This window comes from Rhinolophus hipposideros, assembly GCF_964194185.1.
Source record: "Rhinolophus hipposideros genome assembly, chromosome: 7".
Lineage (NCBI taxonomy): Eukaryota > Metazoa > Chordata > Mammalia > Chiroptera > Rhinolophidae > Rhinolophus > Rhinolophus hipposideros.
In genome coordinates this window covers 23964993-23982713 of record NC_138053.1, presented here as the reverse complement: position 1 = coordinate 23982713, position 17721 = coordinate 23964993, and the positions used below count along the sequence as shown (strand labels likewise).

General features: G+C 41.1%; 1 protein-coding gene across 1 annotated transcript in view; it reads right to left on the bottom strand.

Annotated features, from left to right (window-relative positions):
* The window catches only part of REEP5 (receptor accessory protein 5), a 37467-nt gene extending 21366 nt beyond the window's left edge, over positions 1-16101 (bottom strand). Inside the window, exons 1-2 of the mRNA XM_081054257.1 lie at positions 15844-16101; positions 15007-15100 (exon numbers count right to left, since the gene is read on the bottom strand). Coding sequence (XP_080910383.1) covers positions 15007-15100; positions 15844-15961 — 212 coding nt within the window. The 5' untranslated portion in view covers positions 15962-16101. The remainder of the gene's footprint in view (positions 1-15006; positions 15101-15843) is intronic.
* Between the last annotated feature and the right edge of the window lie 1620 nt (positions 16102-17721).

Below are 17721 nucleotides of genomic sequence, written 5' to 3'. Positions count from 1 at the left end.
TATGTGTGCAAGAGTGTTTTAAGAAAACAACCAAGGAGGGAAAAGCTAAATGAGATGACTGTTATTGACGTAAGGAACAGAAGGAAAGAAAAGTGATGAAGTGAATGCTGTTTTGATTATCAAGACAAGGCAAAAGTTTTTCACTTTAAACACAAGAATAACATAAAATGAATTTAGGAGAGCTGATTATAAAATAATGGCTTGAAACATGCAGACAATGTCTGTGTTTTAGCTTTCCTCAACTAGAAGCTAGCTAATATAATAGAAGGCCGAAGAAAAAGCGTAGGCAAGCATATTAACCAAAGAACTAACAACAGTACACCCTTTATATGCGCAGGTTTTTCCTCTGTGCTCTATTTGTTATAGAATGTGGTTTATTTATATTCAAGTAGATTTTTAAAGTTATTATTTAAGATCTTAATTTTGGTAGTTCCCTAAGCAGTCCATGAGTAAGTAAACACACACGATCCAGTAAACACACATGTCCACACATTAAATATCAACAGCTAAATATTTCATGAAACCGTTCTGATATTTTCAATTCCATTCTCTCATCATTTTTAAGATGTTAGTCAAGATCCACAAATTCGAAGACAGAAAAACTACCCTAACAGTTCAAGTTCAGTACTTCAAGCAATAAAAAAAAAAAATTGTTAGTTCCTTAGCTTATCAACAGTATGAATTCAAAAGTTTCCATGTGAATACACTTGGAACACTGAAAAGTAGAAAGAAAAGAACTCAAAACTGAACACACACATTGATCACAATTTTGTAGAAAACCAAGACAATGAAAGAAGACAGGAAAAGACCAGAGTCTTAAGGTGAAGAGACTTTTTAATAGAACTTCTCATATTATGGTAGCATTAATTATTGTTTTAATTTAAAATAGCACAATGTTCATTTTTAAAATATGTATATATGCATTACATCATAAGCTAGTCAGAACAAGAAAGAACATTAAAGACATTCTCACCCACTCCATTCACAGTTGAGGAACAGGAGACTCAAAAAGGTAGAGAAGAAAAGAAGTTAAAACCGGGGGTTCCTGAATGCTGTTTATTTATATACTTTCTTGTCCAGGTGAGCAGACACAGGTGACTCTCCAACAACACACTCTACTGCATTGTACATATATTGCATCATATTTCAACTCGTGTATCAGAGGGAGGATATATCAACTTATCAGGCAACATAGGGAATTCAAGAAATCCTAAGATGAGCTCTATGTCCTTAGGTCATTTACAGTCCAGCCAAAATGGCAAAGCTGAGGAATGGGAGAGGTAGGAGCCTTACAGTTACTTAATTTAACCTTCATAACAGCCCTACTAGGTGTTATTCTCATTCTGGAGAGGAAGACACACAGACACTGCCAACGTGCAGAATATGGCTGACAACACGATGGGAGCAGCTGGCAGTTCTAAAACTTCACTGAGCAGAATTAGAAATCGTATAATGTGGAGTTGGAAGATACCTTAGACATATAAACTAGTTCAAATTCTACATTTTATAGACAAAAAAAAAAAGAAGTTAAAAAAATACTAAAATGAATTTCAACTCTATAAGATTATAAAAGCAAGTGTTCATACGTTGTTTTCAAGAGCAGCGATGGACTATTTAAATACGTTTTGGTGTATCCATACACTGACATATTCTGAAGCCTTTAAAGAGGATATTGACAGACAAAGATGTTCAAGATACATAGTGTTGAGTGTAAAAAGGAAATTACAAATGTCATGTAAAAAAAAACAAAACAAAACAAACTTGCATGTGTTTATAATTGAAGAATGGTGTCCAGAAATACATATTTCAAATTGTGTAAAGTTAATCTTGGGTATTGGAATTGCAGAATTTTACTTTTTAAAGGTCTTTACAGTGAGCGTGTGCTATTTTTTATAACAAAAAGGACGAAAAAGATTTCTATTTGGCCCTTTTCCTCCCTGACTGCTTGAGGGTCAGCTGCCATCATGAATGACAAGGAAATTATCCAAACCAGGGAAGTCATGACCAGTAGACTACTTCAATGGAGACAGATGGTCATTCATGTCCTTCACTCTGGGAAGGCAACAGTACCTAAGACAGAAATTCGGGGGAAATTAGCCAAAATGTACAAGACCACAGCAGATGTCATCTTTGTATTTGGATTCAGAACCCATGTTGGTGGTGGCAAGACAATTGACTTTGGCAAGATTTATGATTCCTTGGGTTACGCAAAGAAAAATGAACTCAAACACAGACTTGCAAGACATCGCCTGTATGAAAAGAAAAAGACCTCAAGAAAACAGAGAAAGGAACGTAAGAAGAGAATGAAGAAAGTTAAGGAGACTGCAAAGCCAATGTGGTCCTGGCAAAAAGGAGTAAAGATTTGTCAGTTACTTTATCTGTGGTGTTTGAGCAAATTTTTCATGAGAGGCTTAATAAACTAAGAAGTTTTATGTGTCTGGTTGTTTGAAAAAAAATTTTTTTTCTATTTGGGGAAAAAAAAAAAACAACACGACACCTTCTATAACTACTTCCTCCTATGAGACTAGTTCTCTCTGTAGGGCTTTGTTAAAAACAAACAGTAAAGTGAACATCAGACACATTCACTTAATTTCTCTCTTGAGGAACCAGCTCATGATTTTCTTACAAACAAACTTCTCTGCAATGGTCAGACAGCCTGTAGTGTTTTATGGCACTAAAAGGGCTTCAGTACACACAGAAAGCTACACAGAGAGAAAAGAGGCATACAGCCCGTCACATGAAACTGACTCATCCTAATTTTCTATTTAAACAAAGCAAACTATCAAAAAATATTAATTACACTGAACTATGGAATAGCCAGGCTTTTTCCTTCATTCCTTCCCAGTGTTCATCTGGCTTTACATTATTTTAGCATTCTTAGCTTGCAGTTTTCTTGTTTGTTTGTTTGTTTAACTTTTATTTATTGTAAGTCTGTTTTTCCAGGACCCATCAGCTCCAAGTCAAGTAGTTGTGTCAGTCTAGTTGTGGAGGGCTCAGCTCACAGTGGCCCATGTGGGGATAGAACCGGCCACCTTGTTGTTAAGAGCACTGTGCTCTAACCAACTGAGCTAACCGGCTGCCTCCTTAGCTTGCAGTTTTATATCCTGGTTTTACCACTTACTAGGTATATGATCTTAGGCAAGTTATTCTGTGCCTCAGTTTTCCTCATTTGTCAACTAGGGATGATAAACCTCATTGTGTTGCTGTAAAGGTTAAATTAGTTAATACATGTAAGGCACTTAGAAACAATGGCTGGAATAGAGTGAGCATGACTAAATATTACCTTAATAGGTAATAATTACAATATGGTAATAATTTATTATTATCATTAGAAGGCAAGAGATTAAAAAAAGTGATGAGAACACTTGCGTCATAAGAACACTCTGGCTAAGCAGAGCTGGTAAAGGATTAATAGCATTGTTAATAGGCTAAAAAGAGATTAGAGAAGTACCCATGGATTTTAGTTATACCTCACTCTCCAAATCCCAAATGCTACAAAGATTAAAGAGTTGGCTGAAATTCCAAAAATCCTATTCATAGGTCAGTGGAAACAAATTTGACACTGCTGAAAACATTTTTCAAGCATACGCTGCAAAGGTGGCTGGCCCAAATTCTTTGCATTGGTATTGGATTGGTACTGATATGTCCACAGCCCACTGGCCAGCCCTCATCCAGACCACCGGGCCCCAGTGACTGGTACAGGCTGCCTCCACCCTTGTTGGCCCATCTATTGTTTACATCTTTGCTGCTGTTTTCTAAAAGCAAGGGCGGGAACCAAGCATGGCCAAAGGATAGTAGTGAACACAAAGTCCATGTTTATTATGTATTACATGTCATAGCATTCAGAAGCTTAAGCAATTGACAAATACCAAAAATAATATGTCAAATAATATCCTACCCAACTTTTACCTAATATTTGGATTGTAAGTATTCTATTGTTCTATCATTAAGACATTAAAAGTAGCAAACAGGAAAAGCAGAATATTAGGGGGAAAGCCATATTTTGTTCCTGAGATATTCCTGTCATAGTTTCAATGATTGAGATTTTTCTTCTTTCATCAATGACAACAGTGATGTATCATTGAGAAGGATGGTACATTCTCTCACTTCGATGTAATTATAAGTTAAGCATTTTTGACAGTGTATTAATTCTTTCAGATTCAAAGCTTATTCCTGGTTAGTGGGCATTTCAACATCTTCATTCATGTCATTAAATTGAAAAATGTCAATGTCCTAAAATGAAGTATATACTGCATATATATTACATTTACGTATTATACGCACATACATATACAATGAAAGGTAGGCATAAGACAGATGAAAAATCCAAAAAGCTCACTGAGAATATTTATAAGTATTCATTCCTCCGTCCTATATTTCAAATGATATAAAGGTAACTTCTAACAGGAAATAGGACTGTCTGGCTTAATCTTCTTTACTTCGTTATAATTTTTCTTAAGATAAAAAGGAAATGAAAGAAGTAAGTACTATTGTTCACTATCAGTACAAACCAAAAACCTGACTGGCTTTACTTTTCTCCACTAAATTCCTAGTAGTGGGGGATGAAGTGAACTGGCCAGAGGAGCCCTGTATAAGTCACCCACCATAAAACACCAGTGACAAGTTTCTTCAGATAAAGTCTATACCAAGCACCGACAACGCATATGACACGGTACTTAAGCCCTGGGGACAAAACAGTGATTCTCAAGGACTTAAAGTCAACACTCAAAAAATAGTTCCACTCCCAATGAAGCAGCACATGTGTGCTGGGGGAGGGGTCCTATGAAGGAGGCTTAGAGAGGTGGAGTTACAGAAAACTGGAAATCTCAATGGAAACACAACAAAGGAAACTACGGATTTAATATTTTTTAAATGTTAGTTAAAATGATACACCATGCTTAGGAACATGCGTACCAAAACAGAAGAAAACCACTCACCACATGACATATTTACAACTAGGAAGAACAAAATTTTATTCAAGAGCAATGATATCTTAAGCTGCTGATATAAGTAAGAAAGAACTAAGACAAGGAACAAAGAAGCGTGAGTGGAAACAATGAATGAAAGAAAATATACTTGGGAGGGTTTTCCTCAATCATTTGAAAACTCAATAACATAGAGTTAGAGAACCATGACTTTGATCAAGTCAACTTTCCTCTTTGTATGTTAAAAGTAACCATGTTTAATTAAGCCCTTACTGAATGCTTGATTCTGTGCTATTTGACATATATTACCCCCATCCTTTTACATATGAGAAAATTAAGTTTTATAAAAGTTAAGCTACTTGCCCAAGGGTTAACGTAGCTAGTGATTATCACATCCATATACACATGCTTCTGATCACTCACACCAAAGAAACTGAGGTATATACTACCTGTACTGTACATGATTTATACGTAATTTACTCACTACAGCTCAAACTAGCAAATGACATAAAATTAAGTAGTGTTATGTGTCTTCAAAGCATTAGCTTTACTACTAAGATCAGTTGTACCCATCAACAGCATTTTAATTTTAACGAGTCGATTTATATTACCAAAGTGGCAGTGCATCAAAAAAAGCAGCTAATAAAAAAAAAACCCTATACCAATAAAAAGCTTTGAGATATGCTGTTTGTAAAGAATAGAGAGGAATTTATAAATGATGTAATATAGAATTGCACACCTGAAATCTATGTAATTTTACTAACAATTGTCACCCCAATAAATTAAAAAAAAAAAAAAAAAGAATAGAGAGGAAACTGCTGTGGTTCATTTGCTTTGTTTTATTTCTAATGTTGTAAGTTATATTTAATAACAAATAGTCCAGAGTTCAAAGTAGATTTTTGGAATTTGAATATGAAGAATATGAACCATAATGTCTACAAACCTTTTTGATACAACAGACACGTAATGTGACCACCCACAGTGCCCACTATGTGTGGGACCGCTTTTGGCTGTACGTGTATTTATCACAGAATGTGAAGTAGGAATTCCTGATAGCTCAAAATGGTTTTCCTACTTCCTATTACCTCTGTTTAGGAGTCTGCCATTGCAAATCTTATTTGAGATATACAGGGCATCCAACTAGAAAGAAAAAAAAGACATATTTTAAGACATAAACACTAGTTTCTTTCTATGCCAATAAGGAAGAGATTTTTCTTCATGAAAAAGAAAACTATGGGCGCTCAGAAAGTCACACTTATTTTTCACTCTTGAATAAGTGTGTTTCAAAGCAAGAGAGAGGACCAACAAAGCAAGAGAGACTAGTGAAAGAAAACAGAACATAACAGTAAAACCAGTTTGCTACTTCCCCACCCTAAAACAGATATGAGATAACTAATGGCAAATATGCTTCTTAAATCTATAAACTATCTTCTAAGATGACTATACAAGAGCAATACAAAATATGCCATGCTCCTTTACTCTTTAATATAGTGTTCTCCTATAGTAAAAAATGACCACCTTAATAAAATGCATAATATACAATAAGCTAACTTCACAGGCAAATACATTTTAAGATGAGTCTATACAACATCTCTAATGGAGGCTGAGTGAAACCAAAACAGTCATTCAGTGGTCAAACATTTTGGTGTTTAATTATAGTGATCTTACTTAGCACCTGTCCACCATTTTGTTTTTTAACACAAAATGGAAGATTCAGTCAGTCAAATATAAACCACGTGGAATGTTGACAATGCGCAGCCCAGGGGAGTCAGGCAACTGACTCACTACCTACGCCTGGCTTTGCCGCAATACACTTGTGACCTGAGTCTAGTAACTTCAGTTTGTGGCCATTTCCAAATCCGTTAAAGGTGGCTATAACCCCAGCAGCTTGATCTCTAAGACTTCTCCCAGACACTGTTTCATAACTCAAAACTGAATGCATTAAACTATTTGATAGATGGTTAAAAATGATTAATGCCTGAAGCAATAAAACAGCAGATGCAAATCCTACTGCGATAACCCTTTGTCAATAAAATGGATGGCTCTATAAATATAATATGTATAAGTTTAACTGAAGCTCAAGTACCCTCACTACCTCCACAGGAACGACCTAAACTGACCTTTCCCAGACAAAAGAGGGCCACCTCAAGAGGTAGACAGCAGTCTAGAGTTACCTCTGACATGTAAGTGAGCCTTCACGAGATCACCCAGCCTGACTATCAGAAGCGGCCAGGATATATATAGTGGCCGTGTGACTGAGAGGGATTGATGATAAGCTCTGCTCCCAGGAATCAGGAGCCTGAGCAAGTGAGACAATGAAGTCAGGATAGCTTTCTACAGGCCCCACTTACATTCTAAGAGCTACAAAAGTAATTTAATTACCAATTTTTAAAATGTAAACGTCTGCTCTACTGATTTATTGTTCCTCAAAATTAATTAATTGGTAACGTTATTGATAGGCACTAAACACCTTAAAATGTCCCATATGTATTTATACTTGTTTTAAATACTATATGACGGCATTAAGTTGAAAACTGAGTCAGTTCTGATAAAGAGAACTCCAGGACAGGTAAGATGAAGGCAGGTCAGAAGGATGAAAACACCGAATCTCCAGGGCCTTCGTAAAGGGAGAAAAAAAGTTCACTGAAGTTCAAAGGGAACACTCCAAAAGAGGAATGGGATTTCCCTTCACAAGTGCTTTAGAGCCTAGAAACTAGATCATGAGTAAATAATTTAAATCATTATCCTATTTGTTCCCCAAAACTGTCTTTTGCCTATGCAGGCAAAGGAATAAAAAAGGAAAACAAGAACTTAACCAAAACTGGTTAAAACTGGCTATAATCAGCTACAAAAATAGCCACTGGTTGTTATAAGGCAATTTTATTACTTTTTCAGTTTTCTCCACAACTCCTCCATCTTAAAATAGTTCGGCAATAATAGCAGTAATATTCAATGAAAACACAACCAGTAAAAAGCTGACAGAAGTAAAATGTTTTACGATTTCAGTGTTGCTTAAGGCAACATTTACAGAATGCCAGTAATAGTTTTGACCCAAGTGCACAGTTGGCCAGAATATTTGCATGTGCTCTCACTACACAAAGTGTGGGCAGGCGTAGCTTTGCTCTCTAGCACTCTAACGAAAAACACAGTTACAGAGAGAAAAGCTGGTGTAATAGGAACACAAGCAGCTTAACAGAAAATGTGTCTGCTCCCAAGTTCTCATGAGTAAAACAGGAAAAAAAACCTAAGAAAAAATGCAAGAAAACAAAAGCGGCTCTTACTAATGAGTCTGAAGAGAGCCACAAACACACATCCTCCAGCACCATTAGGGAAGCCAGCCTAGCTCTGCTGCAGATGACTCTCTCCTGCCGAACAGAAAGTGGTTCAGAACTGCCAGTCACATGGCGACTTTCTCAACCTCTCCTCTGGATAATGAACCTCTGCTCAGCTGTCTACCATTGCAAATCTTAAATAAGGAGATTTCAATCCTTTCTAACCTACAATAAATGTTCTTACTTTAGCTGAAGTGCATCATTAGCTAAGGAGATGCTGTACCTTGTACTTGTGGAGAGTCGTATCGCAACTCTTGTAATTATTTTGAGTGTTTGCTTTTTTGTTTTCCAAATTTTCCCTCTCACCGTCCCCATTCTGATCTGACCTGATCGGGGTCATCCCCAAACATCTCCCTCTTGAGATGTGTTGGCTCCTGACCAGGATCTGAAGGCAAGGCGGCATTCCCTCAGGAAATCAATTCACTGTGCCATTTTCAGGTGGGCTTGCACTGACTGGGATAAAAGACAGCCAGTCTCTACAAATGACTATTTATATTGCTGTTGTCTAAGGCAGTGCCACGGCACAGACAACGAGGGAAAGAACTCTTAGTAACATTCTAACTCATGTTCACAAAACACTGCAAATGACTACACGTGCAGATATATGATTTGGGATGGCAGTACCTTACTTGAGTAAAAATATGCTGCAAGAAAGTAAAATGTACTGACAGTGTCAAATTGATAAAAGAGTCAACAACAACAGTTTAATTTTCATCTCTATATGAGGTTATGGATATCTCTGTGGGACACTCAAAGAGCCACTTGGGAAGTAGTGTAACATAAATATTAAAATCATGGACTTTGGAGCCACATTCCCTGGGTTTAAATGCCAGTTTCACCTTAATCAAGTGACTTCTTTTTCTGTTTCCTCACCTGAGGAACAATCATAGTACTTATGCTGTAGGGCTGTCATGAGAATTGAATGAGCTATATCTGTAAACGACTTACACAGAGATTATGTAAGTGTCTAGTAAACAAAATGCTACACAGGTGTTCAGCAGCCACGCAGAGCTAAAAGCTGTTACACTCTTTGGGCTGGTGGCAAAAGCTTAAAATGGGCTGGTGAGGACACACAGAAGAGACAATGACACATCACTGAAGTGGGCATGAGATTTTAAAAGCGTCACCAAACATTAGATTACATATATACACCAACACGCTGGACAATACACATATTTCCTTTTCTTGGTTCTAAAATATGCCTGATGTGCTTTCACACTTCTGTGTAGTCACTGATGGGTCCAGACCAAATCAAGGCCTGTGTGACCTTGGAAAACATACTCTCCCTCTAGCTCTGTCTCTGGATCATTTCAAAACTAAAGGAATGAGACCACATGTTTGAGCTCCAAGGCCCAACTCTGATAGTCCCAAGATGGCAGCCGAATCCTTAAGAAAAATATAAAATAAAAAAAGGAAAATTGACAGATGTTTTATAGAATTTTAAACAAAAGAGTTATTGAGTAAGACAAAAAGAGCACTGCCCTCCTTCCCCTTCTCTGCCGAGCAAAAGTTAAAATAGAAAATAACGTCTTTCCCACATCATTCCATCTGAACAAAGAACAGAGAGAAGGCCACACCCACGCTCAGGGACCACTGGGAAGGGGTTACTGCAGGTCTCGGGCAACAGACTTTGCACGTGGAGGACAGCACAGCACGCTTTCCTGAGAGGCCACTCAGGTTCTTAGGTGTTCAATGCTATTATTACAAGCAGGGCTGAGCCAGAAACAAAAGGCCGCATATTGTATGATTCTATTTATACGAAATGTCCAGAATAGGCGAATCCATAGAGACAGTAAATACGTACATTGATGGTTTCTGGAGACTGGGAAATAGGAGAAATGGGGAGTGACTGCTAATGGGTATGGGGTGATGAAAATGTTTTGAAATTAGATAGTGATGATGGTTGTACAACTTTATGAGTATACTAGTAACCACTGAACTGTACACTTTAAAAAGGTTGCATGTGAACTATATCTCAGTGAAAGGGGAGTGAGGTCTAAATAATGGAGGTTCCTATTATTATCCAAAAGTCTGCCTTCTCTTATCAGGAATAAAGCAAGGTGATCAAAGTAATTCTGTCAACAGCTCTTAATAAGAAGAAGGCTGGAATTAGATTTCAAACTGTCTATTATGCAGGGTGGCCAAAAAGTCTGGAAACAGAGAGGTAGAATTTTAAAAGCTTTGCTTCCAAAAAGCTCAAAGGGAAATTACGTACACAGAAACTGAGAGTAACCAAGAGCAAAGAGGTGCCCGATAAGGCACTGGTTGTTCTCCAGGAGCAGTGCCCACCCAAGCCTTCAGCTGTCTGTGTGCTCCAACACACCAAGACCTGAGCTGGAGCCAGGTGCACCTGAGCCCCGCCCACAGATTTCCCAAGGTGGAGAGTCCTGAGAAAAGCTAGGAAGCCAAATGAGCTTTTCCAAATTGTATTTCTGCATCCTATGGCCTCTAGGCCCAATGCTGACCATCGCACACAATCAGCAGGCCCTTCTTTAGGATGGCCCAAAGACAGGAAAAAGCAGGCGCAAAAGCCGAAAGGTGCTAAAAAAATAGGCAATAGTTTGGCAGGATCACCAATTCCTTTTAGAGGTCATGGCGGCCAGATGACCTTTACATCGTATCATCTCACCACCCTATTTAAAATCCATCCAAGGCAGTCAGAACACATGCCAACTCCCTACAAGCACCTGGAATAAAATGCACACTTCGTGTCTGGGCCAGCTGCCATACGTGCTGGCACCTGTACCTCTCTGGTCCTCCCTCGCTGCTCTTCCTGCTCACAGAGCTTCCACCACAACAGTTCCTCCGACAGCCGAAGCACCTGCTGCCCCCAGGGCAGGGACAGGCTGCTGCCTCTGCCTGGCTCTGCTCTGGGCTGGTCCCTTCTCATTCCTCAGGTAGTAACTCAAAGAGGATCGCAGATAAATACTAGAGTCCTTCCTCTTATTCTCTACCACAGCTCCCTGATGACTTTCTCTGGAAGGCTTACCACACCCTGTCACTATTTTACTATTTATTGTGGTTTATCCTGGTAGACTATCAGAGGATGGAGCACATATACCTTAGTCCCTGGTGTATCTAAAGTGCTGCCGCAGTGCCGGGCCCATGGCTGGCATTTGACTTTTGCTAAATAGATGAACCTGTATTTTTAAAAATAACCCTGGCTAGGGAGCCCAGGGAGAATTACAAGAGGCAAGGAGAACAATTTAAGTAACACTGATTTAGGTGCTATTAATACCACCATTTTCAAAGACTTTCTGACAATCACACTAACACGTCGGTTAAGCCATAACAGACTTGATTATACTTCTGTAACATGGATTGCCTGAATGCTTACTAATCAGGGGGCTGTATGCTTTATACTGTGCACATAGCCCCATGTCTCCTTGAACTTCCCTCACAAAGCAGAAGACAGGTAGGCTTCCGGACTATTCCCAGTGTCAGCCAGCCATTTTTCACACCCTTTCACAAACATCTTCAAGTGTAACAAGCACAGTTACTGCTGTCACACTTCACCAGGAGTTCTCAACATTGGCTGCACATTAGGATCTTTTAAAAATTGTGAAAGATCAAGGAGTCTTTAAAAAAAAACTCAAAACCCAGGCCATAACCCAGACCAATTACATCAGGATCTCTTGAGGCGAAACCCAGGTATGAGCATTTTATAAAAGGCTCCTCAGATAATTCCAATGGGCAGTCAGGGCTAAGAACCATGTTTTAGGGGAAAGTCCAAGTACCCACAGAGACCAACCTTCACTTCATTACTTTATGATCATAGAATCTTGTATTTATTTTAAAGGTAAAAGAGTTGGGTTTACCAAAAGGAAGCATCATATGAATAAATACTAATCTAGAAATATTCACTATTTCCTGAATTTTTGCTTAAATCATTAAAGTCCCTTTATTAGATTTTTAATACTTTTGCCAATTCCTACTAAGGTGTACCACAAATGTCACTTTGCCTTAGAATATTCAAATAGAAAAGAAAACAAAGTGTATATACTTAATGAATAGTTCTAAACCAGGGGTGTCCAAACTGCGGCCCGCGGGCCAACTGCGGCCCGCAATCCATTTTTTATTGGCCCGCAGCAAATTCCAAAAATATATTTAGTTTACTTAAATAAACCAAGTGAGGCAATACTTACTTCACCTTGAGTGAGTGGCCCGGCTGTTTGTGTATTTTAGTGCATATGGCCCTTGGTGAAAAACGTTGAAAAAAGTTTGGACACCCCTATTCTAAACTATGTAAAATCCACTGACCTGAACTACTCAGAAATATGACTGTCTCTACCATTTTACAGAATTCCTAGCAATAGATAGGAATAGTTAGCTTTTTGTAAGTAAAAAAGAGCCCATAATGTTCAATTGAGTATGTAAAACAATGAATGAAAGAATGACTACAAAAAATTATAAAGTTGAATAGGCTGGCTTGAAATTATGTTAAAATATGACTTAAAAAATGGCCCCTTGGGGGTAGGGAGATGAGGGTAAGGGAGATCAAGTATATGGTGATGGAAGGAGAACTGACTCTGGGTGGTGAACACACAATGGGATTTATAGTTGATGTAATACAGAATTGTACACCTGAAATTATGTAATTTCATTAACAATTGTCATCCCAATAAATTAAAAAAAAAATGGCCCTTGCTAGAATTAATCCACTTCAGGTCAAGGAGAAGCATTTCGAGTTCTGTCTACATCTTTAGTTATGTATATCCACTTTCACACATACAGGCATCTACCTGGCTCACCTAGAAAGATTTTTACCTTTGTAAAACCCACAGCAGTGATCTCATCACACCAACAGAGAAGGTTGTTTCTCACAAGATTATGTACCAAATGGCACTGATGTGGGGAAAAAAGGTTCTTTTATGGTATTCAGTATTTTTAAAAATCCATATGCCTTGCTAGAAAGTTTTTTTATGCTATTTAGTATTTTTCAAAATCCATATGACTTGCCAATTCAATATAATTCAAGCGGTGAGGCAGTATTAATTGGCTACACAAGATTTATTCAAAGTGTGATCAATGACATCTAGAGCCCAAACCTGAAAAAATGCTTCAAAAATCTCTCTTTAAAAGAGTTCCCACAAGTAGACTACACAAACCAAAGAAAAGCAAAGGAGTGTACTACTGAGTGATTTTGTCTTTTATCACAGACAGTGATGTACAAGCCATTTTGAATCAGGGTTGTCTGCAAACTGTGTACACCATCATATACCAGTAGATTATATTTTATGGAAAACTGCTATTCTTGTACCTTTTTCATTGAACTGAAAGCCAAATCATGTTTTCTGGTCTGCCTTCAGAATCCTTTAGTATTCACATAAAACCTGGATGGTGCTTTAGCAGATAATGCTACAGAGGGTTAAAGCTCTTCTCAGCCTGAAGACTGAGGATCTCCAGTTTCATAGTATACCAAACGAATATAGTAACTATTACTTATGTAATTTCAATGTAATTGTTTAAATCAGACCCAACTTCTAAAACATGTTTCCTCCTGTCCAATGAGAAACACAAGATGTAATAAGGTGTTATTTGTGTCTTAGCCTCACAAAAAGCTAAATTTTTTTTTCTTCCTCGATTTTTATCCCTATGGTTGAGGAAAGCTACAAAAACCAATTCAATGAAAGTAAAACCCACCAGCTTTCTTGAGAATACTAGAGTCCTTCCTCTTATTCTCTTGGGAAGAGTTGTAGAGTAAAACAAATTCATTTGTGGTGAGGAATAATTCCTATTTGAATGGAAAAATGAAATTGTAGGATATTTCCAAAATAAGTACACTGTAAACACCTCAACTAATAAATTCAGCTCCTAATCTCATGATTCATTTGTAATTCAGTTTAATTACATAAAAAAGTCATCTATATAACCAAGGAGCTATATTAGTGATGCATTTCATAAGGTTTGTTTTTGTTTTTTTATGTTAGGTGAGGTTTTTTATATTAGGGTGGTTCCCATTTGCCTGTAATAAGTGGCAAGCCTTTTTGTTTATTTTTATTTGATAAAATTTATTGAGGTAACATTGATTAATAACATTATATAGATTTCACGTGGACAATTCTTTATCCTCTGTATACTGCATTGTGTCCTCATCCCCCAATGTCTGGTCTTCTTCTGTCATCATGTATTTGACCCCCTTTAGCCTCTTCACCCTCCTCTACCTCCCTGTCCCTCTGGTAACCACCACCCTGTTGTCTGTCTCTATGAGTTTGTTCATTTGTTGTTTTGCTTTATATTCCACATATGAATGAAATCATATGGTTCTTGTGGCAAGCCTTTTAAAAATTAAGAAGACAAAATTCTTCCCAGTGCCTGAATTAACATTAATTCAGAATGAAGGAAGTCCTATTTGATGGGCTTTTACTGCCTATGCACATAAAAGTAAGGTGCAATACACATTAAAAGAATTATTAGGCAGAAGAAATCAGCTAGCTCTCTGTACCCATTGAGAGCTCCCCGCCAGTAAAGGTAGGACGACTTTGTTGTAATACTTTCCATTTCTGCACCTATGAGAACCGCACACACCCAACCAGCATAATCTGATGAAACATACATTTGGGTTAGTCATCAGGAGATCAAACATCAAGTTAAGGTTCTAAAACGTGTAACCTTAAGCAGACAGTTACTGCCTTGTGGTGCTTTCACTGCTTTCCCAGGAAAATGGGGATATATAGTAACTGGGGCAGCGTTGGATGGGGGAAGGGTAGTGAAAAGGAGGAAGGATGGTTGCAGGGGTAGCCACTTACGAGACGTAGGCTGGGTAGCCAAATCCTATCAGGTTGCAGAGGAGAGAGGCTCCACAACCGAACACCAGGTACAAGGCCACCAGCCCGATGACACCTGGAGACACGAAGAGAGAAGTGGGTCGGGTGGCACGAGAGGCGCTCAAGCAGGGAAGCCCACACCCACCCCGCAAGGCTTGGCCTGCTCAAAGCGTTGTTGAAAAACAAATCACGCGAAGGCTGGGCCTGCGCCTTCGCGGAGCTTGGCCTTGGGTCTGGGAATACGCGGCAGCCCCCCATCTCCGTGCTCTTCCTCCCGCCCTCCTCCCGAGGGGCTCCCGCGGAGCTGCGCACCCGCCCGGGGAGCCCTGCTCCAAAGAGGGTCGGCCGAGGCCTGGATTCCGCGCCCGCCCGGAACCCCCTCCCCTCCCAAGGGAACTCCCCTTTTCAGCGCCGAGCCTCCCGGAGGGCGGGGTGCGCCTGGGTACCTCCGCCACCGCGACCGCGCGACCTCCCGCGGGGGCCCCTCTGCTCCGCGCCACCCCTGCGCCTCGCCGCGGGCACAGACACGTCAGCGCCGGCCCTGCCCCGCTCCCGGGCGCTCCGCCACCTGGCCGTGGGCACAGGCCAGCGTCCCCCCCGGCCCCCAAGCTGGGGCCGCCCCGAGAAGGGGTTGATCTCCGTCCCTTGGCCTTTCTGGCGGCCAGTTCGGTCCCCGAGGATGGCGCATGCCACCGTCGGTCACCGACACCGCCTTCCCGGACCCTCTCCCCGCTTGCTGCCCCAGCAGCTGGTGCAGCAGCTGCGCCGGGGCCCGAGGGAGCGGCGGCGCCCCCCAGCTGCCCCCGGCCGAGCACCCACCGAGCGCGATGAAGCGGCGATTCACGCCGGTCTTGGCCTCCAGCTTGGCCAAGAGGTCGGTCATGCAATTCTTCTCGTGCAGGAAGTGGTCGAACCTCTGCCTCATGGCCGCAGACATGGTAGGGACCGTCCTGTCGCCGCCCGGGGCTGCTCCTATGCCGGTGGCTGCAGAGCCGGGTGACAGGCGGGGCTGGCAGGCGCGGCGACGGGAGGTGCCAGCCGCGTCTGCGCGCCCCCCCCCCCGGCCCCCTCCAGGCCCCGCCCGCCCCACGCAAGCCCCGGTCCCGCCCCCGCGCCGCGCTCCCGCGCTAGCGCCGCACACCCGGCGGCATTTGGGCCTGCACGTCCCCCCGCGACCACGGTGAGGGGCGGAGCTGCAGCGTCCCCCGCGGAGCCACCGCCATCCGCGTGTACAGCCTTAGTCCTTTGAGGGTACAAAGGCCTGAGGACTCTTGTAAGCTCCTTTCGCAAATTCGACTAGTGCAAAAAGCAGGTGGAACACAGAAGGCAGCTCCTTTGCTCACTCCTGCAGTGTGGGAGGACTGATTTTATGGACCAACACTGCCATGCTAAACCCGCTGAGACATTTGTAATCCAAAAATGGAAATGCACGACCCCTCCTGAAAGAACTCTGGTGGCAGACCAGCTTTTTATCTTGGTTGCCATAGTTTTTCTTACCTACAGAAAATAGTGGTTTTCAAAAGACCCTTGAAGAAACCTAACACAACCTCCTAGGACTGGGGGATTACTTTTCCAAGAAAGTGCTGCACCACTGAAACCTTTTTATGGTGGACTTGAATTTGCTTGACGGCTGATATCGTGGAAACGTTTCCAAAACCCCTCCGCGGAGACAACAGTCTGCACTTCCCTACCAGCAAAAGTACCCTGAAGAAGGTAATTGCAAGGTTTAGGGCAGGATCTCATTTGCTTCCTTCAGAATGTCGTGCTCTTGACCTAAGCCTAGGCTCTTGTTATCTCTCAGCCACATTATTTCAGGAGACTACTGTGGAAAGCATTCTCTCTGACTCCTGTGATCCGCACACTACTGCCAAGTTTTCTTCATGCTGAAGCTTCAAAGGCTAGTTACAGGCTAGAGCTCTGATTCCTTCGCTTAGCCTTCACTGGCCCTGCACACAAAGTGGCCCCCAACAGCCTCTTTGTCCTAACCAACCCCTCTGCTCTTTCAGATCCACTTAATCAACGGTACTGCTTTCACTTCCGCCACACATTACCCTACCCTTCGCTAGCGTTTTCCTTTTATGCTAATTTCCCTTCCTTTTTTCTTTCCCAGAGCTTGTTACCTCGTCTCTCAACACTCCCACTACTATCCAGCCAAATGAGTGAACAAATTAAACGAAATGAAAAATTAGTTGGATTACTGTGATAGCCTCCCAACTGAGCTGTCCATTTCTGTCATTCCGCCTACAGTCAATTCTCAATGTGGCAGCCCATTGGATCGTTTAAAAATGTGGGTCAAGTTGTGTTATCTTTTTGTTCTTCCCTCCAGTTGCCACCCATCTGCCTAAAGAGTGGCCTCAAGGTCATAGGTGATGCGGTTCATCCCTCTCCCTTCTAATTTCATCTCCTACTGCCTGCCTCCCTGCTGTGCCTCAAACAAGCTGAGCCCCCTTCTAGTCCCCTCTCATTCCCTTCCCCCCCAGCTTTCCTTTTCTACTATCTCAGTGGTTCTCAAACACGAGTGATTCTGGCCCCCCACAGGACGTGAGGCAATGTCTGGAGACATCTTTGGATGTCAGACAGATGGTCACAAATGGGTGGTAGATGTTACCCACGGCTGGCATCTGGTGGGCAGTGGCCAGGGATGCTGGTAACGTCCTGCAATGCAAGGACAGCCCCCACAACAAAGAAGTATTCAGT